Source organism: Dromaius novaehollandiae, chromosome 14 (assembly GCF_036370855.1).
Source record: "Dromaius novaehollandiae isolate bDroNov1 chromosome 14, bDroNov1.hap1, whole genome shotgun sequence".
Lineage (NCBI taxonomy): Eukaryota > Metazoa > Chordata > Aves > Casuariiformes > Dromaiidae > Dromaius > Dromaius novaehollandiae.
In genome coordinates this window covers 4,339,279-4,363,423 of record NC_088111.1, presented here as the reverse complement: position 1 = coordinate 4,363,423, position 24,145 = coordinate 4,339,279, and the positions used below count along the sequence as shown (strand labels likewise).

Below are 24,145 nucleotides of genomic sequence, written 5' to 3'. Positions count from 1 at the left end.
ATTTCCAATTTTAGGGTGTGACTGCCTGGGGCCAGCAGCTCCAGCTGCATCTGTTCCTCCATATGTATTTTAAGGCAAAAAAAATCCCTTTGCTGCGCAAGTTTGGGGACTGAGGAGAGCTGGGGGAATCCTGCCTTGCGCCTAACGCGCCCGCCTGGCTCGGCAAGCCCCCGAGCTGCCGGCCGACATTTCCCTTTGTGTTTAAGAGCCAAGAAACGCGGGGTCTGTATTTACCATCAGTCCTCTGCAAAGGGGGAAAGGCCCCACGCCCCTTCCCCCTCCCCGAATAAAGAAAGAAAGAAAAAAACCTACTTATAGAGTCCTGGTTTCCATTTAAAAGAGCAACTGGAAACCATTTTATATTCCATTCAGTTTTTCCTCAAAAGCATTTGGAACATATTAAGCTTTTACAGGAGGGTCAAATGTTTCTGCCTTGCAACTTTTACAGTTTTCAACCGCTCAGGCTGAGATCTGGCAAAACACTCCTGCTTGCTCTCCCGCCTATCTGCTGCTGCCTATAATTATCCTCAACATCAAAACAGCGCGTTTCTGGTGTAAGGACGGCATTTCCACAGCAACAAAAGCACAGAGGTGAAAGCCAGAGTGCACAAATTTATTTACAAAAATTCAAATTACAATATAATACAGGAACTTTTTACACACTGAATATTAGAACAGTTTACTACCAGAAGGTAAAGAAAAATATTTTTTTAATAAACCACCTATTTATTTCCGGCTATTGTTATACAAAGTTGCAGAACATGCACATCTTTACAGGGTTTCTTTTCTTTTAATATAATGTTTTGCTAAGTGCAAATACTAAGTTTCTCTCTCCACCTTTAAGGCAAGTAAAATGGGACACTGCAAATAACCACATTAAGTACCTGTTATAAGATCTACCTGGGCACAGCAACCTCCCTGTCCCCCTTCAACAGGCAACGGATCTAACGAAGGGCTGCAGGGTAGAAGAGGGGTTGGGATGTAGAGTCCAAAACATATTTTTTTTTCTGTTGGTTGTGCAGGAAGAGTGTTGTTTTTTTACACGTCAACATGAACCCAACCAGTACCAGAGCCCACAACTGCTCAGAGCCTCTCGCGCTAGCAGGAAGGAGCAGCCACACTCTCCTTTGGCCACGGGGTAATTTTTAGCCAAAGCTTTTGACAATTTGACTATTTTTGAGTATTTTCTTGGCAAGAGAAGCACTGACAGATACAGCAGGGGCCCCAAGGCAGCCCATGGGCTGCACGGGGAGCCAAGCAGATCTCTCTGGGCTGGCAGGAGCTCTGGAAAGGACATGAAGGGACCAAGCACGGATTTCTCTTCTCTCAGATGCCAGATAAGCTCATAATTTTGAAAGGATAGGGGGGAAATGTTTCTCCCAACTGCACAGGCCCCTCCCAGGACCCTGGCCACTGCTCCACAGCAGCAGAACTTGCTCGTATGGAGATGCTGCACCTGAACTCACCTTCTGCAAAGGCTCTGGGTGGGCAGAGGCCGGGGGAAGACCCAGCAAAGCAGCAGCGCTGAGCCCAGCCAGAAGGCAGACCTGGACATGGCACTTCCCTCGCAACTCTACCCGCTGCTCCTCCTTCCATCTCTGCACTTCTCTCTGCCAAGGCTCAACTCTTCATAGCTGGGTATCTATAGACATATATATCACAAGGTTGAAGTAGATCATGATTTTTACTAGTGCTCTAGTAAACTAACTGCAAGAAGGGGCAGTGCAATGAAACCGCTCCTCCGTGCAAGACCAGCCTCCCACTTCGGTCCTCTGTGTAAGCCAGAGACCAGATAAAGTCAAGTCTGACCAGCCAAGACAAGCAGGGAAGCACAGAGCTGGTTGTCCTCGCTGCCAGCTCAGACCTGCATTACAGCAGCACGTTATCTATGGAGACCAGCCTGAGACTCGGGAAGACGTGGCATTGCTGACTTCCTTGGGGGAGGTGTCTTCCCTGCCATTAAAGCAACCGTGCCTGCTACGCGGGATGGAGGGGGCCCCACGCAGCACCGCCACGGCCGCACGCTCGCCACAAAGCACCGGGTGCTACGGTTAGTACCTGCTTTATCAGCGGATTTCAGTGAGCAATGACCACTCCGTGAGCAAGACGGAGATGGGGAGGCCAATTTTCTTCCATGGGCTGGTTTGCTTCAGCCGGGGCTCCCAGCCGAGCAGCCAAGCTGTCCCCCAGGCTTCTCAGCCCACCGCGGCCCCTGACCCACGTATGCACGGGCGGGCACTGGAGCACAAGTGCCACCCAGCCGGGGACAGAGCCTGGAAAGCTCAGTCCAAGCCAGCCCTTAATCCTGCCAGATCTTGGCTGTTTAAGGACAGGATTCCCCTTCTCTGATGGGAAGCCGACCCTGCTCACTCTGACCACAGCTCCGGGTAAAATCTCTGCCCACCCTAAATCCAACGTGACACCACTGCTCCTGGCTACTACACGAAGCAGTTGGTATAAGGTAGGATTGAAACCTGGCTAAGACCCAGCTGAGCAGCAATCGAGAAGCCACTACGGTCCCTGGACTACTTCCAGAAATAAATTAAAAAAAAAAAAAAAATTAGCAGCAAGTGAATAACCACTTGGTTATTAATGCTAGAGACGACGGTACTGGGGAAGGGGAACAGGCGGCTTCGCGGGTGCGTTTCAGTCTATAGGAAGTGTCTGGGAGCGGGGAGATGGCTGCACCCGCTCCAAAAAGCGGGGACGTCCCTTCTGTGAAACCGTCCCGGAGGCTCTGATCCCGCTGCCAGCAGGGAGGCTGCCCCGGCCCCTCTCCCGGGATGTCCCACCGACAGCCCGGCTCTGCCCCGTCCTCCGCCCCGTCCTCCGCCCACGGCACCGCAACGCGTCTCTCCCTTCATCGCTTGCTCAGCAGCCAAGCGGACGCAGCACGGTGGTTACGGAGAGGCGCGAGCTAGGGAGGATTTGACAGAAGTCACGAGGCAGAGGCAGGGAGTTTTACCTGAAAAACAAACAAAACCAATAGACACCTGGATGTTAATATATAGGGGGGGAAAAAAAACACAGGGGGAATGCGCTGAGCTGGCTCTCAGCAGGGAAGAGCAGGATGCAGGGCAGACCAAGCAATTTGGGGAAAACACTGCAGAGTTGGGCTGGTGAAAACTAGTCCAGCACTTCTGGGAGGAGGCTTTCTCCCTCCAACCATTTTCTCTCCGAAAGGGGGGCTGTACCGGACAGCACAGTAACAGCCTACGCAGAAAGGGCTTTGCATTAACGCTCCTCTCCCAGGCCCAGCACCTCCTCTAAGCGCAGGCAGCGATTACACCCCCTGCTTCTTACAAGGAAGTTTCGCTTTCCTAATCCTCACTTCCTAAGCCCAGCAATACTTATGTTTGCCCTTAACAGTCTTCTGAAGCCAATTAAATCAAAATACACATTTTCAGAAGTTATTAAGCATTCGGGAAGCAGCCAGCTTCCTACAGCACAAGACAACAGTCGCCTGTTCGACTGCAGTGATTTTAACTAACGGAGGGCTCTAGGCTTACAGCTGCCCGCGTGCATAACTACACAGGTAGTTACTAATTTTTATGCAACAGCACACACAGCACACACAACTGGTTACGCATCTAACTGGGTATCTGCCCAAGCAGTTTTGTAATGAAGTATGCCACTTGTGCTCCGGGGGCTTCTACCAACTGCTTGATGACTGCTGCCAGAAGCAGACGGGGATTTGGGATGCCCAGATCAGAACAAACCCTAAGGCCACATTTTGGAAGCTGAGAGGAACCCACCTCTGGGAAAAAAACTGAGTTCTTTGAAGGGGGCAATTTCAGTTCCCCAAAATTAAGGTGCTGAGTCTTCTGTTACTTCTTAAAGCCCTGAGAGAGAACATGGCTCTGGGCCTCCTACCGCGATCTGAGCAGTACCTGGCAACGAGATGCCTTCTGCATCCCATGACTCCCCTTGCAGGATGATAAATGCCAAATATGCTAGATTTAGTTGTTTTCAACACTTCTTTCTGCTGGGGAATGATAGCAGGGTACAGGGATACTGGAAAGCATGGAAATATCACCATCTCTGACCCCCAGCCTCATGCCGCTTCCCAGGCGGAAGGCTGGGGCAGCCAAGTCCTAGTATTTCGTTACTGAAGGTCTTATTCAGATGCCAAGTCTCCCCTCCCTTTCCCAAGACTCAGCCTTGACTGCGTGGGCAGCTGCTCTAACCGACAGGAAGGCGGGATTTTTAGAAAGCCGTGCCGCCCCCAAGGAACCGCTGCGTCCCTGCGCTCCGCAAACGCCGCTTTCCCCTCAGCAGCTGGCTGAACAGTCTTTGCCAAATCAAAGCATCTGGATGCCCAGCATAGGAAGAGACCCTTGGAAATGCAGCACCAAGCCCTGTTCCAGCACAGGTCAAAATGTTTGACTGCAAAGGTTCAGAGGAGCTACAGATACGGGTGCAGTGCAGGTACGTGTGAGACGGAGCAGTTCCCCTTGCAGCTGGCTAAAACGAGAGTGGCCGAAGCAGGAAGAGGGCTGGGATTACGGGGGTGGCTTTGCCCTGCAGTGACTCTACTCCGAGTGCTATTTGAACCAGGTCAGAACCGGTGTCGAGGCTGAGGACCAAAGTGCATAGGCAAGTTGTGCTCCAGCTGAACGTTGATCTGGGGAAAATCATAGTTCACCCTCATGTTAGGCAAGGGGGGCACGTAGGGAGCAGGGATGGGCCCTATGTTGAGGGGGATGTTATTGTACATGGGACGGACAGGAGGCAGCGGGAAGGGAGGGTGCACGAAGGGGTAAGGAGGCATTCGGGGCTGGTGGAGGTTCTGAGGAACAGGTCTGGGGATGACTTCAACTCTCTGGATCTTCTCCATGGGCTTTTCCACAGGAGGGCCGATCCGCTTGAAACTGTTCTCTGCAGAGGGAGGAAAGAAGAACCGGTTGTCTTACAAACAAAACTCGCCATACTTGGCCTACGGTCTTAAGCTTGCTGGTGGCACCCTCCATCCCTTCTCCAGCATGGTCCTTGCAGCATCTCAGCTTGCCCCTCACGTCCCTAACTTTGCTGCTCACACTGCTCCCTCCTGCATTCCCAGCACCACAGGGCACAGGCCAGGCTGGCTACTTTCAGCAGCACAAATGGGGAGCAAATCCTGCTTGCAAGGGAGGGGGGCTGCCCCTTGTATGCCCCAGTACCCCCACCACAAAGCGCAGAGGTTACGCTGCCCTTCAGCTACTTTGCCAAGTGGAGATGAGATGCAGGTCTGCTCACCCACGACACCCTTTCAGAGCTGGGCATGAGCCTCGCGTTCCCCCATGTTCCCAGCTAAGAGCCTGCAAGCAACAGCACTTCTGAAGCTGAAGCGGTTCCCAGCAGGGAGGGGATGGGGGCTCGCACTCCTCTGGAGCAAGGTCTCAGTGAAGCACGGTGCAGCACAGCACCGGACTGAGAAGCAGCCTGCAAGTGGCCAGGCCTTGGGAAGAAGTCAACGAAGAACCAGAGATTTGTCAGCAGCTGGGAACCCTATGCACTCCTGTCATCTTCAGTCTCATCTCTAATCACAGATAAAGATTGCAACTTACCTCCATTTTTCTTCCTTTGCTCCTCTTCAGCCTCTTTCTGAATCTCTTGGATTATCTTCTCATCATCTTCCTAAAATTAAAGGAGGATAAAAAGTCAGGGGGCTAATTTCTGCTGCAAGTTTCCACTCTCTCATCCCTGCTGCTTGCTTTTCAGCCTGTGTTCGCCCACCCCTTCTACCCCCCGCAAAAAGTAAATTGGGCCAAACAGTTCTCATTCGGGGCTGACCTGGTTTTAGTGAAAGGGCAAGGCTGCAACAGAGGACTGCAGCACAAGTAACTTGCACAGAGCCAGGCACACTGTACGGACCATGACTAAGAGGCTTAGATCAGCTTTCCAGGAGATTGGTGCTAAAATTCATTGACTTGATACAAACCAGAGAACAGCAACCCAGCTCCGCCCATCCAAAGAGTTGCTGGAGAGCTGTTAATCTTTTAAATGGCAATACTCTATTAAATATTTACACTACGCTAGCACTTCTAGAGTTTTTGGCCCAACAGCTGGAATTAACACAACTTAAATCCTGGCTCTAGTAGCTAAATGGTGCTGTAACGAGGCCATTTAGATCTTATCTGTAACTTTGAGGAGGACATAAATCCCAATATGTTTCTTTTAATGCCCATCTAGAAGTTATACTAAAAATATTCAAACCTGCTGCTCAAACAGAACACAAGGGCAAGCCAGGAACTGAAAGCATCCTCCAGCTCCTCATCTTTCTCATTTTTTTTTTCAACCCAAGCTAGCAACAGCCAGACCAAACAAAGCAGGCAAGCCTCAGGTGGCTGCAGGTGTCTACAGAGCTTGCATTTACACTACCTTTTATTAGCTCAAGAGAGCAGGATGGACAAGGACAGCCTTGGAAGACTATGCAAGTCCTGAGCTAGAAAAGCATGCCTGGAGGGACGGCCCTGGGCACCAACCACCCACAGGGTCCAGGCAGCTCTCAGACTTCATACAAAGCCATTCTGGTATTGGCATGAAACCAGAGAATCGCTCCAATTTGTGCTTCCACATCACCTGCCCACTCCCAAGAACGGCTGCGAAAATGAGTTTTTGCTGCAGCACAGCACAGTACGCGACAGCTATCAAGGTAACAAAAATCGCCCCAAATAACTAAAGGCACAACTCCGTTTCAGTGCCAGGCAGCAGATGCCTCTGGGCCATATGTACATTGATGGCAACAGAGGTCCTTCTGGTCTTTGCAGGGCTGCATTTGCTGCTGTGTGTCCATTGGGATGAAACACTACCTGGCGCTTTCTGAAAACAAATGAGAACAGTCAAGCCTCCTGGACAGCGTCTGCACTCTTGATGTTAGCTGGGAACAAAGTACGACACAGAATACCTGCGCCAAGCAGCAAGCGCTCTGCGCTTACCTGCATATGCAAGAGCATTTGGTTTGCTTCAGCAGTTCATTTGCAAACGCTAAGAGGGGAAGGGGAGGGAAACTCCAAGCCCTCCATACCCCACAATGTGCAAGACCCTGCCTCGTTTTTATTCATCCTATTTTCCGGATTGCCAAAACCCATAAATTTCTTCCTGAACACTCTCAATGTGGAAAATATCCTCTATTTTGAAGAGTGCTCTGGGACTGGCTTATGAAATATGCTTCATGCATGTAGCTACACTGACTTTATTTTGAATCTAGCCAGCTTCCCAACTCCAATCTCATGGTCCTGCACACGTCTAGCAGCAACGCCTGGGAAGCTTGCTAAGACATCCCCTCCTCCCCCCAGCAGATAAGGTTTCCCTGGGAGACCAGAGTTATCTTAATTTGCAGAAAGCCAAACTCAATACTTCCCTCTCTTTGATTATTCTTTGAGTCATTGGTTAAAATTAAGACTTTCCAGCACGTGCTTTTTTCCCAAACAGGCTGCTTCCGTGGACTGTTAATTACAGCCTATCTGTCTCCATAAAAAGTGCTGAAGAATGGCTCTTCTCAGCCTATACAGAACTTTAATTACCCTCCAAGTATCAGATTGCTGTTTCCCTGGCTGGAGGACACCACAACCTGGGCATGCTCAGCTCAGCAGCAGGCAACCAAGCATCCTGCAGGCCTCCCCTTCCAAGCAGCGCTCTCGATGGGTGGCCCCAAAGCTTTCAAGTCCCCCCCCACCAAATGTATTTTTTTCAATGTAGTTGAGGGTGAAAATAGAAAGAGCCACCTCTCCCACATTACTTCCACTCACTGCAAAAATGCACCTAAATTCTTTTTTTAATTATATGATGAATAAGCAGTGGAATGTTTTATGTTCGACTGAACATCATCCTATCTCCTTCCCTCCCGCAAAGATGTAATTCTCACCTTAAAACCCCAAAACACACAGAGAAGTCCTAAATTGCTGAGGGGTCCCCTCTACCTAGTAGCTTTGGCTCCGGTCCGAGCCCCGGGCCGATTCCCCGAAAGGGCGCTCCCCGCTCTGCCCCCGCGGGGAATGGGCCCAGACGCTGCGAAGCAGCGGGCTCAGAGCCAGGCTCGCTCGCTGAACGTCCCTGCTGCCGCAGCCGCTGCAAACCCAGCTGCTGGTACCAGTCAGCCCTCAGGAACTGGACACCCCAGCAGCTCGTGCTTCACCAGACCCTCCCGCGGCGAGGGCTGCTCTCCCCCCGCGTCTAAGCCGCAGCTGGCCTCCACGCCGACGCCAGCCAACTGCCCGCCGCGGCTGCAGCCCCCCGGGGCGGCCCCGGCCCCCATCCCTGCAGCAACGGTGGGATTTGCTATCCTGCCTTCCAACAGCCCGGGCTGGACAGGCCCCGCGCCCCGGCAGCCTTGGGTTAGGGCCCCGCTCCGGAAAGAGGGATGCAGCCGCAGCGCAGACCAGAGCAAGGGCACAGCGAACCGAGAACGCGAGCTAGCAGCTTTGCTGCTTCTCCGCTGATAACTTCCCAATGGAAAAATACACTTTAAGAGGTATTTATACTCAATCCCACATACCAAGCCTCGACCTGGAATTTTTTGCATCAGGGTTTCTGATAAAGTGGCGTCTTAATATAATAAACAAAAACTCACTACGCTGTGCACCTTCCTACTTAAAATCAAAAGCCAGCATTAAGTTTGGCAAGTCATCAGTGCACAGCACAGTTCAATACCTGCAGGACTTAAAGATCCACATCTAGCTGGAACAAAAAGTTGGTGATATAGGCAAATAGTAAGGTAATTTTAGAACATGTTCAGGAGGAAAAGCTGATGCCACAAGTTCTTACATATTGCACTGGTACAGGCCAGAATTAAAAAGTAAGAACAAGTCTCAGTGCTGCAAATATTCACCAGGTACAACAGTGATATTTTTGCAATGCAGACCTAATATTTTGAGAAGTAAAGACTGTTCTCCGATCTCAAAGCAACTAGAAGAGAGAGAGAGAGAGATAACAGTGAGAGTCTTCTGCAGGTAAAGCAGCTGCACCAGAACTCCAGCTTTCATTAGTGACCTCATGGCTGGTGGCTGTGGCAAGAAACCACCTAATGTCACCCAGGGTGGAAGCTCCAGTACAGTCTGAAAAGCCTCGTGTCCACCTTCCTGAGTGGGTTCAAGTCCCTTAGCAAAGGATCAGATTATAATTTTAACAGCCTGTTCACAGGCTGGGCAGATTGAAGGGATTTAATCCTGCCAAGTGAACAGTGATCTTCCTGTTAGCTGTCTTGTTGACAGCTTAAAAAAACCCCCACAACACTCAAACCCCCCCAAAGCCCAGGGGGGCTCTCAGCACCAGCCAGACTGCCCACGTCCCAGGCAAGGGGGTGTCCTGGCCCCCTCCCCGCCAGGGAAAGCCCAGGGCAATGCTGCAGTGTGGCCCTTCCCAGGCTTCCCCGGCATCGCAGCAGAGGGGAGGTGGCCAGGTGCAAAACGCAAAGGAGTTAAGAGATGTATTTACATTCCTTATCTGCGAGCGCTGCATAAAATGAACAAGATTATCAGACTCTGCTTTTTAAATGAAAAAAGAAAACAGGACCGAGCTTTGCCCCAAAATGGATAGCGAGATGCTCTCCGCAGCTCCACCCTGAACCCCACGACCCGAAAGACATGCCCGTGCCCCCGGGGAGGGCCTGAGCGCGGTGGCCATGAGCCCACTGGTCCTCCCGTGCGATCCAAGGATTGCAAAAGGATCTGGTTACGTCTCGGGATGCAGGAGGGTTTTCCTTTCAGCCATCTCCCATTGAATTCAGGGAATGCGGAGAGCGCGGAGCCAATCACAGCCGAAAGGGTGGCTCCGTCTCGGCTCATGGCGGTCCGTGGACGGATTAAATAAAGAGCCGGGCTCGGTTGCTAAGCGAAGCACCTTTTCACTGCAACAAACGGGAGGCAAAATTCAACAATGCTCTTAGAGAAAGAGCATCCAGCATCTGCGCAATGCTCTGCCTGCGCATGGAAAAGCGGCCGGGAAAACAAAGCAGCCCATCGGGGAAGAGCAAACAGAGCAGCGGAGCAGAAAGGGGAAGCTCTACAAGTCGCACAGAGATAAAGCCCTCGAATAAAACCTCTTCTGCCCAGAACAGAAACGCTATCCATAAAGCTTTTCAAGGCTGTTTTCATCTATTAGGTTTCTTGGTATCTTCCTTAATAATTAAGTGTCACAGGAAAACAGCCGCCTGCCTCCCGGGAGAGGGGAAACGAGGGACCTGGCAGCTACTCCCGGGCTGCGCTCCCCGCCCCAGCCCGCCTCCCCCCTTCCCGGCTCCTTACTGCTTGCTTTTGCACATATGTGCAGCCACAGCCGTTACTAATAAACTTGCAATGATTTTCACGGCAGAGACTTCCAGTGGACTACGGGGTTTTGTTTCAAATCATTCCCAGATCAGCTGCGGCGAGCGGAGCGGGAGCAGGCGGAGGGGGCTGCCCGCGGCCCCGGGGAGCGAAGCGGGGAGAGGAGCAGCCGGTGCTGCGACCGCGCGGGGCATCCGCAGCGCTGCGGCAGCGGGGCCAGCGCGGGGATGGAGCGTGCACCGGTGTTTCAGAGAGGCAGAGCTATTTTAGCCGCAGACATTTCCTTATCAATGGGTTTCTGTGAAAACCACGAATTAACCGTGTGCTTATGATTAAGCCATTTTAGAGCACGGCATAAAGAAACTAAATCTGGAGGAGCTCCCCCCCTTCCAAGCATCCCCTCCCTCCATCTACGGAAGCCAGCGTTATGCACTTTATGCATTTCCGTAATGCATCTGAACGCAGTCTTTGCTCAACATCTATTTACAATGCTAGAAAGAGGGATAATTGCAAACACCTTACAATGGTTACTCTTCTGCTTTGAAATTCAATGATGGGTGTCTGGGAATGTTTAACGCATTATAAGAGTTACTGAAAATGTCTTAATCTCTAAAGCCAAAAGAAAAGGCTGCTATGCAATATTATTGATAGTCTGAAGAGGAGTATTCAATTAAAAATATGACAGCAGAATCTGCTTTGCTAAAGCAATCAAAATGCATCAGCCGAATTGCATCACAGCATTCATACAAAGCAGCCGAAACGCATGGATCGGCCTGAGGTTCGCTACGGATGTTCGGGAGTCAGGGAGGGTTCAGCCCTTGGGGCCCAGGGTTTGCCGTTTGCAGAGTCAGTTCTCACCACTGCTCCTGCGCTGCGTTGCTGGAAATATGACATCAGCCTATCGTAAAACCAGCAAGGCTTGAGAGCCGCCCGAGGCAGAGCCTCTGCGGGCTGCACGACACGCACGAGGGTGTTCGGGCCGAGCAGATCACCGCCAGCAGCTCCTGGCACGCGGTCACAGCCTGCAGAGGTGCCGGGCACCGATCAGCTGCAGAAGACTGCAGCGATGGAGCGACCGCTGCCTGCTACCCGGGAGAGCCGCTGACCGGAGCCTGACTGCAGCTCGAGCTCGCCTCAAAAGCTGCAAATACTGCACCAATACTTTTTAATTAAACTCAAGTCTGATTACAGCATAGGGACGAGATTTTTAACTAACCTCTTATTATGGGAAATTTTGAAGTGTCTGCTTTATTCTCAAGATCGTTTGAGACAAAGACTAACAGATGCTGCAGCTCCTAGAGGACTGCCTTTAATTTGTTTTTAACCCAGTCTAATGAATAGATTTACTTGTACGTTCTCAAGAATCATTTCAGACTCGCAGAAAATGGTACACGTTTGGAAAAGAACAACGGTTCCCTGTTTTAAAGGAAATTGAATTCTGCCTTAAATAATGCAGCGTAAGACCCAAAACAGATTGTTAACAGAGGTGTAGCATTATCCAATTCTGACAGAAAGATGAAGTTTACACCTGTGAAATGAAAATGGACAAGGTGGACAACGGTACCGTGACTGTGCGCAGGTCTGCTCTAAGGACAGATCCAGTTGAGGTTATACATGTATTCATCATCAGTTAGAGCAAAAATGCCCTGTCACCCTCTAAAAAACCCCACGCTTCGGTGCCACGTCTGCCCTCCCCGTGTTTGCAGCAGTGCCTAATGCAGGGAGGGGAGTGGAAGCTCCGAAGTGATGGGCTGCGAATTCCCCAGACAGATGACCCCATCTTCTCCTCTCTGTTCTGACATGCACGAGGACCATGGCTGCAAACGTGTGAGCCTACAACAGACACTCTCTTCCCACGCCACGCAGCACTGGCCTTCTACTGATGCCAACAGAACAGAGGAGTTTCAGTAAAAAGGAAACAGGTGTTGAGAAACACATAGAAATGACGCCAACATGCTGGCCTACAGAGCGCGGGCGGGCAAGAGTCAACCGGGTGGGCATCTTTCCTGGCAAAGGACAAGATATTTCTCATACAATGGCCTTTTGCTCTTTCATATCCCCATGCCAAGATTCAAATTCGCTCTCGCTGCTCCCACCTACCATGTTAACTCCTGCTTTTATGCCCCACGCTAGAGTGCAGATTAACCAGGTTAGGAATGGGTCATAATTTCATCCTGAAAACCAAACTGTTCTCCACTTTGAGCTTCATGTTATTCTTTGCACTGCAGGCAGGACAGTCACCCAACCTCAACTCCTCAGCCCACCAATGCTCTGTCATCCAAAAAAATGCAGGCAGTGCCAGCTCATTGCTGACGGTGGGAAATTTTTCTTTGCCACAGCATTGGTTAATTAGAGAGTTGGAGAGGGCCTGGTGACAGTGCACTCTTTGTGTTGTTTATTTATTTATTTTTAAAATACAGTATGAGCTTTTTGAGAGGCCTCATGTTTTCTCTGGCTCTGCACAAATGCCATTACTGAACCCAATCAGCCGCCTGACGGGAACAAAGGACTCTTGCGCTGCTGAACGCTGAATCATGTCCCCACGGACAAGGGGACGAGTGGAACGGGACGCCGGGGACCGCATAACCGGGAGTCTGAAATGTGGAGCTGCAGGAACAGCTAGAAGCAGGTGTCTGTTTAGTTGAATGCTTCTCACTGATAGAATAATTTGGCAATAAAAGGCGGCAAACAAAGTTTATACTAGTTAGGACACCCCTGGGAAATCCCCAAGAGCCTCTGGGTAGAAAGGAGAGATTTAGAGTGGAATTTTTTTTGCTTTATGTATGCAAAGGCCTGTGCACATTCCCTGCAGAAAGACAGGCCAGTAACAGTCTGGTAAGCTACAGTTGCCCTAGACAAAGAACCGTCGGGAATAAATGAGGTTCAGACAAGCCCTGGGAAGGCAGACTCGCATTCACGTTGTTCTACTACTTTGTCGTAATCAGGAAATTCAACTCCTGCTCCTACCTGCACTCCCGCCAGATTTCTGGTATTGAAGACCTCTACAGAGATAGCACACTAAGTTATCCCACACTTATCACAGCTCCAAGTATTAAGTTACTTACTACAGGCTCCCTTACAACTTACTCTGCATTTCAGTTCTTCCTTTGCAAATGCTGACACCAGCTGTGAGAACCAACACAAATATAAAACTCTGTGCTGGGGCCTTTGGACCTTTGACTTTCAGGCATTTTTCCCAGGGGCTTTGTCTCTGCTCACTCTGCACCCTTCAGTCAGATAATCAGGAAAACAAGAGTTATTGGGCACCAGAAAGACACGACTCCCCTTGCCCTCACACGCAAAGCCAGACCATACAGCCACTCAGCCGCAAAACGAGGAACAAGTCCCAGGAATCCCAACGCCTGCTGCTAGCACACGCTCCCCGCTAGCTCTTTTTGCAAGCTCCACATCCCCAAAGCAGTGCTCGGAGCGCTTCCAACCAGAGACCTCCTCCAACAGGAGCTGTTCCTAAAGGAACACCTCTTACTTCCCAGTTGTACTCAGTGTGACTCTGCTGGAGTAGGTTTCCCAATGTGTTTTAGCTGTCCTGGTAGACAAAAGCTTGTGCTATCTAGAAAGAACACCTTTCCTTTGGTGGAGAGCATGTATTTCAACACACTGGCATTGAACAGTAATTGAAATCAGGGCGCGAATCATTCATGAAAGTCCTTCATTACTCACCGTGGGATCTGTCCAGAGAGAGCACTTTGCACAGTCCTGGCAGGGTGCCCCGGGCGACCGGGGGTGTTGGCAGAAGTGGTCATACCCGTTAATGGCAGCTCGGCAGAGGTAGCACATCTGAGCACCGCAGCGACAGGACATGCGGTTGCAACCCTCCGATTTAATTAGGCCAGTCCCACACTTGTGGCATTTTCTAATTCGGGCGGCTGTCATTTTTTCTTCTCTGCAACACAAGAGGAGGGACAAGAATTAGGAGTGTTTGCATTTGCCAGTCTGCGGTAAAATTACTGTTACACTATCCCAACAGTACTTTAACCTCCCTTTCCCCAGTGCACCTCTCCCTCCTCCCCTTTCCTCCTACGCTACCCCCCCAAGTCCATCGCTGTTCCAAGGAGGTCTGGGCTCAACTCCACTTGGAGCCAACCCATGACAACTCAAGAACAAATTAAGTGCAAGAAAGTCGATCACTGGCTGCATTCTACAGACCCGGTTCTGGTTTCCATGCAAGCCAAAACACAGCAGGGCCAGGCTCTGGCTTGGAAGGAATTTAAACCAAGAGTCAGAGGGCCAAAGGCCACGTGGATTCTTGACTTGGCTGCGGAGAAATACGGTCTAGGAGATAAAGTTCAGGAAAAGCAAACTGTTTGCTGTCATCTGCTAGCTAATTTTATGTTTGGCTGTTGCTTTGGTTACAAAGTTGCCACAACGGTATTTTTTTCAAGCCTGGCTGCAATGCTCTAGTTTGTTTGTTTTTTTGTTAAATTTAAATCAGTAACTGGAAAATAATCACATCTTCCCATGCAGACTGAGCTTTTCCTTTCTCTTAAGATTCCCCACATAAGTTTTCCAGGGGTTATTGCTTTACGGTGCAGCCTACCTCCCGAACCTAACGGAGCACAAACGGGAAGCCAGGACCAAGCACGGCGCCTGGCCCGCAGAGACGCCTGGGAGCGGCGCACGCTCCAGTGCAAGGGCTCAGCTCGCAGCTACATCGTTTTGGCACAGAAATGGAGGAAAGCCTTGGCCACTTAATTAAAAGACTTAAGAATATAAGCTGTCATCCTGAGGGCCAATTTTCTGACCACGGGAGATCATGTTACAAGTTAATTCACAATGTAGGAGAACTGAAACTTGATGACAAGAGTAAGGGAACTGCATTTTGACTGAGGGAAGTCAAGTCCTTTGGCTGTGCTGACCTGACAGTGGGGAATGATCTTCTTCCTTAGCCAGCATCTCCACCCAGCTACTTCAGTGGGCCTGCAATCCCAGCATATGCTTGGGAGAAGATAGGGAGGTATTTTAAGGAGGATCGCAGCAGCAATCCAGCAGTTCAGTGCAGCTCCACAAACTGATCCATCAGCACAGCCAAAGGAGCAGTGAATAATAAGGCAGGAAGAAAAAAAGGAGCAGCTAGAGGTAGAAGCTTCAGCTGACCTGCAGCTACGCAAAGCTTCCATGCAATTATAGCTGGCATGAGCTGCATCCAGCCATTTGGATATACACTAGGAACAGAGAGGAAAAAAGTCAACTTGAGACTGACTCTGCTCTGAGCTGCAGCTGCTCTTCCCTCCTCTACTCAACAGGATGCTGCTGATGCAGTTTTTTTTTTTTTTTTTTTTTTTTTGGAAACTTTGAGCAAGGCAGGAAGTTTGGCCTGAACTCCAGCTGTGCTTCCCTTTCCCTATACAGAGCTTCAAAAGGAAGCTTTTATTGTATCATGCAGTAAAACTCATCCATCTACAGCAACATTCTGCTAAAGGTTTTAAAAGTATTTTTTTTTCCTTATTAGGGACATGACACTCCTCCCTCCTCCCTCTCACCCCTCTTTCCTACAAGGAAAGGAGTGGCAGAGAAAGAAGCCCTGTCAAGATCATAAAAATGTTTTGTTTTAAATTATGGACTGCGGGATGAGCAAGTAGCAATCATCCAGCCTCCCAGTGGCAGAGCTTTCCAACCTCTCCTCGTACCACATAGACTTTAAATCAGAGAGGAAACGATTGGGCAACATAGGAAAGTCCCATTTCATTGCACTAGACATGCAGTTCCATGGCTGAATCCCCACTTGTTTCCTAACGCCAAAGGATTTTGTCATTTACTGCAGCAGTGAGAGATCAGAGTTCAAAAGATTTTATGGAAACACTTTGGATTTCCACATGAGTGTTTCAAAACGTAACTCCATTCTGTATAGATTCCTACAAAAAAAGTCACGACTGGTTAAGGCAGACACAGAAACGTACGCAAAATAACACATCCCCCTCTACGAAACTAGCAAGCAGCAGCTGAACAACCCATGCCTCGTCACTTCATCACCAGGATAGATTTTCAGAGTAATAAACCAGTTACTGACTCAGTATGCTTCTGTGCAACACCTCCCTTCTCCCCTGACCGAAGGGAAGCAACACATAACGGAGGTTTCTCACTTCTGAGAGCGATCAGGTGCCAGCCTGCGAGACACCGGGCTAGCCAGAGGAACAGCCTGGGCTGGTGACAACTCTCCCATGTTCTTGTGTTACCGCTCAGATCCACTGCCAAGTATTTTTCACAGAAAGAAATCCTAGAAGCCTTCTGATCACTCAGCTTACTTCCCTAGGACCTCCCTGATGGAAGGTCACAACCACAGAATGGCTGAGGTTGGAAGAGACCCTTGGAGAACATCTAGCCCAAACCCCCTGCTCAAGCAGGGTCACCTAGAGCACATTGCACGGGATCGCATCCGGGTGGGTTTTGAATATCTCCAGAGAAGGAGGCTCCACCACCTCTCTGGGCAACCTGCTCCAGTGCTCTGTCACCCTCACAGGAAGGAAGTTTTTCCTCATATTCAGATGGAACTTCCCATGTTTCAGTTTGTGCCCGTTGCCTCTGGTCCTGTCGCTGGGCACCACTGAACAGAGTCTGGCCCCATCCTCTTGACACCCTCCCTTCAGATATTTGCATACATTGATAAGATCCCCCTCAGTCTTCTCTTCTCCAAGCTAAACAGCCCCAGGTCTCTCAGCCTTTGCTCACAGGGCAGATGCTCCAGTCTCCTAACCATCTTCGTAGCCCTACGCTGGACTCTCTCCAGTAGTGCCATGTGTCTCTCTTACTGGGGAGCCCAGAATTGGACACAGTACTCCAGACGTGGCCTCACCAGGGCTGAGTAGAGGGGGAGGATCACCTCCCTCGACCTGCTGGCAACACTCTTCCTAATGCCCCCCAGGATGCCGTTGGCCTTCTTGGCCCCAAGGGCACATTGCTGGCTCGTGGTTAACTTGTTGCCCACCAGGACTCCCAGGTCCTTCTCCGCAGAGCTGCTTTCCAGCGGGTCAGCCCCCAGCCTGTCCTGGTGCATGGGGTTATTCCTCCCTAGGTGCAGGACCCTGCGCTTGCAAGGTAATGACACCCAGCAACATTTTGGGGCTCCATTAGCCACAAGCAGTTAGGTTCCTTACTTCCATCCACCCAAGAGTTTGTCTAAAGCCATTACAAGTTTATCCACAGCCACCCACCCCCATTTTTGCCAGCTGCAGAATTCACTTACATAGATGTCCTGTATTTGATGTCATCTTTCTCAGCCAGTTGCTCACAGGTGAGGTTCATGTGCTCCTTCCACAGCCCCTGACACTTTCGACAAGTTTCCTGAGGAAGATAACACGTATTAAACGAAGAGAAGACTCAGCGCATCATTCAGTAATTAGGGATTGGAAGAATTCCCTTGTCTTCACTGTTCTTCGCTGCTGTCCTTGGCAGCACTGTTTGAGGCATGAGGCCGCGGAGAGGCCTGCAGGTCTGGGCTCTGCTAGAGAGCAGAATGAGTCTAGGTACAGAACTCAACCGGAGCCAACAACCACTGTGCAAAATGCATCTAGAAGCCCCAGTTTGACTAAAACTTACCGAGTGTCTAGCTATCAGGTTAGCACATTATGTCTAGGAGAAGACTGCAAGGATCAAAACATGGTTCTAAAGGACATCGGCTTCATCTGTGTCCTTAGCAAAACGCTGGGGCTTCATGCAAAGGGCTTTCACGACTGCCGGTGACGGGAAGCTTGCCACTGCTTTGCAGCTGCATCAGAAACTCTGCTTCACCGTGCACACCAGCAAATCTATATTCTGCTCTGTTAAACCTCACAAAATATATGCTTGTCTACATAGACAGGATGTGGACAAATGGCTGTAAAACGGAGGTGCAATATGAACAAATATTTATAAATTCAATCATACTGGAAGTAATAGTTGAACTAAACTTAGAGCAAGTCACTGAACTCTCCTGTTCTTGTAAACACTTTAGTAACACAACAACTCTGGGTCTGGTGAAGCCACACAGAACAGGAGAGCTGTGGAGACACTACTGGCAAGGGAACTTGGCCTAACACTGGGAATATAGCTGACTTTTTTCGGTTGGCTGTCCAAAGAAAACATCATTTTGTTTTGGATCAAACAGGAGATTTTCCTTTAATTTGAGGAAGATTAAAAACCATCCAAATCAAACTTGGAAAAAGTACACGTTTCATAATCCAACTGTTTCATCTTTAGAACTGCCAGGACTCAGGCTTTCAAATCCAACATGCTCCCTCTGGCAAGAAAACCCATAAGGCCATGAAGCATCCTTTCCTCCTCCGCGCCAAAGAAAGCCCCAAAAGACAGCTTTGCCCAGCTCTGGTCACACCACTGAAAGGCGACAACTGCCCAGAGACTTTTTGGTGGTCTTTTTGACGACATTACCTCCATTTTAACAGAGATTGGACATTTATATGAGATATGTTATAGAAGTAACTATGGTCTAATCAAGAGGTCTCCTCAGGCCCCAGTATTTCCTCTGCCTCAAGACGCACGTAAGCAGCAACATGCTTTTGATCACTAGTCAAACAAACAGGATGAAGACCAAAGCTTCCAAGGATGCTACTGCTAGGAGGGGGTGCAACATGTTGACTTGTTTGTGTTCAACTGCGAGATGCTTAACAGCTTGTGCTTTCATCGAAAGAATTAAAGGTTCCCTCACCCTGGCCGGCAAGCCTGACGCGTTTCCATATTGCAAGGCACAGGGCTAGACTAAGATGAGAGCCAAGCCCACGATCGCACGTCCCGAGAGCTCAGCACAGGGTTTTGCAACCACTCACTCACCTTCCAGATGCCTTAGACAGCCAGCCACTAGTTTTAAGGGGCAATAACTACCTTGTTGCTATCGATTCTCATGAGTCACTTGTGGCACACTTTGTTTTCCAAGTGTCTCCCCTCAAGCTGTTAAAACAGGCACCATTTTGCGTGCGTTTGCTGGTAGGCCACGTTCAGGGCCATTATCAGCATGGCAGGATGACTGCTGATCACGCCTCGGAAAGCTGCCAGACTTTGAGCCGTTCACGCACCTTGATGAGGACCAGCCTTCTCCTTTTATCCGCAACACCCCACCAAATGCTGTTCCAAGATCAAAAATGTTGCATGTCTTTTAAGTACCTCAAGGGTTAAACAGTCTTTGGAGCCCTAATGCACAGAATCACTTTCACACGCCAGCAACAAAGATTTAACAGCTTTTTGCCAGAAGGGTTGGCACACTTTCCAGCCAGGAGCCTACTATTCCCAATTACTTAACTCCAGGAGCCTCCTTTGCCGCTGAATTAGAGACAATGCCCCGGCGAAGCAGATGGTGCCACTAACACTTCCGTACCGAGCCATTCACTTCTGACACCACCATCATCCTGGCTTTGAACGCTGCCGTTTTTTAAAAACAACGTTCTCCCTTGAGCTAAGGCTGTCTTTATTTGCCAAGTAGGGTCTTGTACACCCAGGAAAGCCCATTCCTCTGCAACTAAGAGAGGGAACAAGCAGAGTGATGCTGATTCCTCAAATTGCTGGCACCTCATGGGTAAGAGGTGTCCTGTTCTCCATTTTACTGGGACCGCTACAGGCAACGATCACCATTGCGGCTGCTCGTGTTCTTGGGATCCTTCCCAAGAAGCGCTTGCCGTGGCGAGCGGCAAACCCATAGACAGCACTGCGGTTTGCCTATCCGTGTTCTCCTGAAGGACCCATCTCCGTGGCTTTTTAGCTATGAATTTCACCCAGCAAGCCACCTGTGGCCAAGTCACATCCTCTACAAAGTAGGTACAGAGAAAAACTGACAATATATGTGCCATTACTGGAGCTCAACGCGCCTTCCCTCCTTGATCTAGCCGAGACAATGGCACGTTTTTAACAGTGCCAGGAAGTTAAATTGGACCCCGGCAGACAAAAGCAGAGAGGAGGCCTATGATTCACACGCAAATGCAGCTGCGCCAGTGCTGTAACGAAGCAGTAAGATCACAGCTGTCTCCCAAGAAAAATGACCTTTTCAATTTTTTCTCTTATTTGAATCGAAGCCGCCAGGCTGATGAGGGTTTTACATATCTGACATGATTGCAATTCTGATCTCCACAGAAGTTCCACAGAGGGCTCTTTTATTTCGGAAACAGCTTTTTGTTTGATAAAGCAGCATACTCTACCATTACCATATTAATTTACCTAAACACACAATGGGATGGCTGATTTTTTGCAACCAGCCTAGATTATTTCTATTATAAGAGCAGCACTTGGCACTAAGACTCGCTACCACAATACCAGGCAACATCTAAACCCATGCGGAGAGGGAACACCTCCTTCCCACCCCCTGAAAGCTTCTACTCAAACTGCAACAGTCAAAAGCAAATCAGTCCACAAAAAATAAAATCCTATCCAACTTTTTGGCCAGTGCCGTGTCTACTAGAGAATCCTGGCCTAGTCACGCCACGAAAGCTAACGCAGGAAAGCATATTTTGTTTTACTTTTGACTGCTTTTCAGTTAAAGTACTCGTTTCTGGATGGTGTGAACTCCATATGTTTCTTCTGCATTTCCCTCCTCCCAGGCAGGTCCAGCTAACACAGCCTGTGTTTTAGCGAGAGGGACAGCTCGTTTGGAGGAGAAGCCTTGGCTCTAGCGAGCAGTTCCCAAACAGGCACGGATGCGGGAGATTAAGTATCTCCTGCCTGTTACATCTGCCCAAGCTTGGCAGGCAGCCTGGGACAGTCCATTAACGTGCCGGGCTGGGACAGCCGAGAGGAGGACGTGATGGAGAGGGTGTTTAATCACGCACTGTAATCTCCTCGCCATACATCTGTTAGAGGTAGTGGCTCCATTTCCGCTCGCCGGCCGACGGGAAGCAGCCGTGATTAACACAAACATGTTTGGGTTCAGGAGGATCCTTTGTTCCCAGGGTCTGCAATGTGGATACGCAGCTTTCCGTGCTCAGGGCCGGCCCGGCTGAGCGCAGCCGGCTTGCTTTCAGCATGGGCATCACCATCCTTAAAAGCCCTTGCTAGTTGTCCCAGCACCTGAGGAAGGTAGGAGTGTTTTATGGGAGCCGGCCAGCTTCCCTGGCACCTCTTCCAACCCTTGCAATGGATGCTGCAGTTCTAAAACAGTCTAAACTTATTTTTTGACTCCACCCTCCACTTAAAAAAAAAAATACCAAACAAAATCCTCTTCAAGGCCCAGCCCACATATCAAGGAGAAAAAAACCCAAAGAACCAACATCTCCTTGGCAGGCCCCATGTCCTTTTGGCCACGGTCAGGCTGCTGTTCGCACTGCCATTATCTGCTCAGCACGGCCTTTATTACAGTTCCAACCCAGACAAATGCCACATGGACAAAAACATCAGGTGACAGAGACAGATCACCGACTGCCTGCCCACACCATTCTTGCGTGCCTGGTCCTTCGCTAGGAATGTAGATGAAGCCATTTACTGATTAAGCAAAATGCAAAAAGGAGAGGAAAAAAAGCACCCAACTTCAACAACAACAGGCAATATATTAGGCTGTCATCACCGCCCTCCAAGACTCGGTGGTGGCTCTGAGCGGGGTCCAGTGCTTGCCTTAGCTCTCCATATGCTGGTTAATTAAATCCTTTTGCAGCTGCACCGCGCGACTCCCCGCGTCCCCGAGGAAGCGCGAGCTGCACGCTCCAGCCTTCTCTGCTGATTGCACACATGGGGACTTCTTCTGCCGCGCTCCCCGCTAAGGATGAGGCGGAGGTAAAACATACTGCATATCCATTCGATTCTCAACGGGACACAGCCCCAGTGATTGATTCTCTGCTTCTTCCTGCTTTTAGACACACAATAGCGCAGGCTAACCTCGAGCAGGCCAAGTCTTACCCAAAAGCAGATGTGAACATAGTATTCTCACAATAGCACCTCAGGGCCAGCCCCTATTGCACTCGTTTAATTAAAGAGCTGCAATTCCGAACTGGAGGAGTTAATGGGAAAACACCCAGTCCTCCTCCCCGCAACAGGTCCACTACTCCTAGAGCTGCACTGACCTCAGCTACAAATGGATGCAGAAGTAGTTAAACAAGTGCAACCCCAAGCAGAGATTAACTCTCATGAGCAAACCACTTCAGGTCTGTTTCTGGGATTTCCTACTTTAAGCTTGGGTAGAGAGGTTGCGGCCCAGCTCAAACCAGTCCGTTTTGGTGAGAGCACCCCTTTTTGCAGAAATGCACCAAGACGCAGCACAGGGAAACAGGAGCCCAGCTCCCCGGGCACCCACGCTCCCCGAGGCGGCGCAGACACCACGGCGGCTACTTTCTGGTCGTGGTGCTGCTGGAAGCGACTCCAAAATCCGCGCAGGTAGCAAAACGAACAGAGCGCCTCGGATGTGCGAGGGGACAACGCCGGCCGAGGCTCCGATGGAAGCGATGGGTGCTCGCTCCTTGGCTTCCCCTCCCCGAGGAGCCGCGCGGTTCCGCGGGCAGCGCTGCCGCTCAGCGGCCGCCGGCCACACGGCACCTCTTCGAGCTCCGGGCCTGAAACTGAGAACCGAAAGGGGGAGACGAGCTACTAACAGAAGCCCAGGAAAAGCAAAGTCTCCTCTCTCTAGCACGGCCATGATGTATCCTGGGAGGAGAGGAACGAAGCCACGACTCAGCCCCGCATTCGTCTCCAGGAATGCATCAGTACAGAAACATAAGCGGAGACCTGCGAGGGATGAAGAGCTAAAACTAGATGAGGAAGATTCACATTTATATCTGACACCCATCAAAAAGGCTGGGTGTCATAAAGCTTTTATGGCATGTATTAAAGCCAGTTATCAAAAACTATGAGTCCGACCAACGATTCCTCTTTTGCACGCTGTTTTTGTTAAATTGAGCCTATTGTAACCCCTCCCTGTCCCCTCTCGACACTGGAGATGTGCAATATCTGTTTGCTTCCAGAAACGCAGAGGGCGGATACCTGCACGACGCAGGCGGGCCGGGTCCCACGTAGGTTTGGGCCACCTGAACTAGAATTCAACCACCACAGCACATGCTGCACTCGCCCCACACCTGCCTCGGCAGCGAGCTGGGGCCCTTTTTTAAGTCAGTGGGACTATCTCGCCTCTGCGCAACTCACAAGCTCCAGCAACACATTTAGGAAACCAAAGCAAGCTTTTCCCCTCCCCAGAGTTTGACTTTAAAAGGCTAGATTAACTGTTGTTTTCGCTGCAGTGGTTAGAGACTTACAGAGCAAAAATATCTGCAGCTTCACGCAAGGAAGTCCTGTTTGTCCCCAGCATCACCCTATCGCTGGTCACGGCAGAAACTGCACCAGGATGATAAATTGCTTGCTGGTCTCTTCCTCACTTACCCTAATATAATTGGAATAGAAGAGAAACAGAGCTCTTTTGTTGAAAAGGACCGTGCTTTAATTGGAACTTGCACAAAACCTGAAGGAATTCTACTATTTGGAATGCTTTGAAATAAATATTTGTTCCAAAACTACTTCCTCTTAAGCCCCAGAGATGCAAGCAGCAGATATCAAGGGAGCAGGACGGCTGTGCAAATGGGCACAGGAGCATTTGCATCTCACACATTTCGCCAGGATATCTTCCCCTAAACTGAGCAACAAGTTTTTCTCATAGGATAAGCCTCAGCAGGCTGGCATTACACTAAGCATCTTTCCAGCTCAGCCTGCAGTTAAGTTTGGAGATGGCAAGGGTGGATCGGCTTAATGGCCTTTCCGAAGGCCGTCATCCACCGGCCTGAGGCAGCCTGCAGTGCAGCCAGAGGAAACCGTACCGCTTGGTTAAGTTATATAGGCAGGTTAAATATAGCCTGTGACCTCACGCTGAAGACTCTGTTTAAATTAGCATACCTGAAGTCATCTTGCTCTTTACTATGGCAGGAAGCTCGAGAAATACGCTAGTATATAGCATACGCTACTCGAGTCACATATGTAGTAGTTAACCACAGCTT

At 49.9% G+C, this 24,145-nt stretch overlaps 1 protein-coding gene across 8 annotated transcripts in view; it reads right to left on the bottom strand.

Moving 5' to 3' along the window:
• Positions 1–592: 592 nt before the first annotated feature.
• Positions 593–24,145, bottom strand: part of RNF216 (ring finger protein 216) — an 85,782-nt gene continuing 62,229 nt past the window's right edge. For all 8 annotated transcript variants that reach the window (XM_064520149.1, XM_026095174.2, XM_026095176.2 and 5 more), the window contains 4 exons: positions 17,446–17,543; positions 13,926–14,148; positions 5,547–5,616; positions 593–4,878 (listed from right to left, as the gene is read on the bottom strand). In XM_064520149.1, the coding sequence (XP_064376219.1) occupies positions 4,559–4,878; positions 5,547–5,616; positions 13,926–14,148; positions 17,446–17,543 (711 nt within the window). In that variant the 3' untranslated portion in view covers positions 593–4,558. The remainder of the gene's footprint in view (positions 4,879–5,546; positions 5,617–13,925; positions 14,149–17,445; positions 17,544–24,145) is intronic.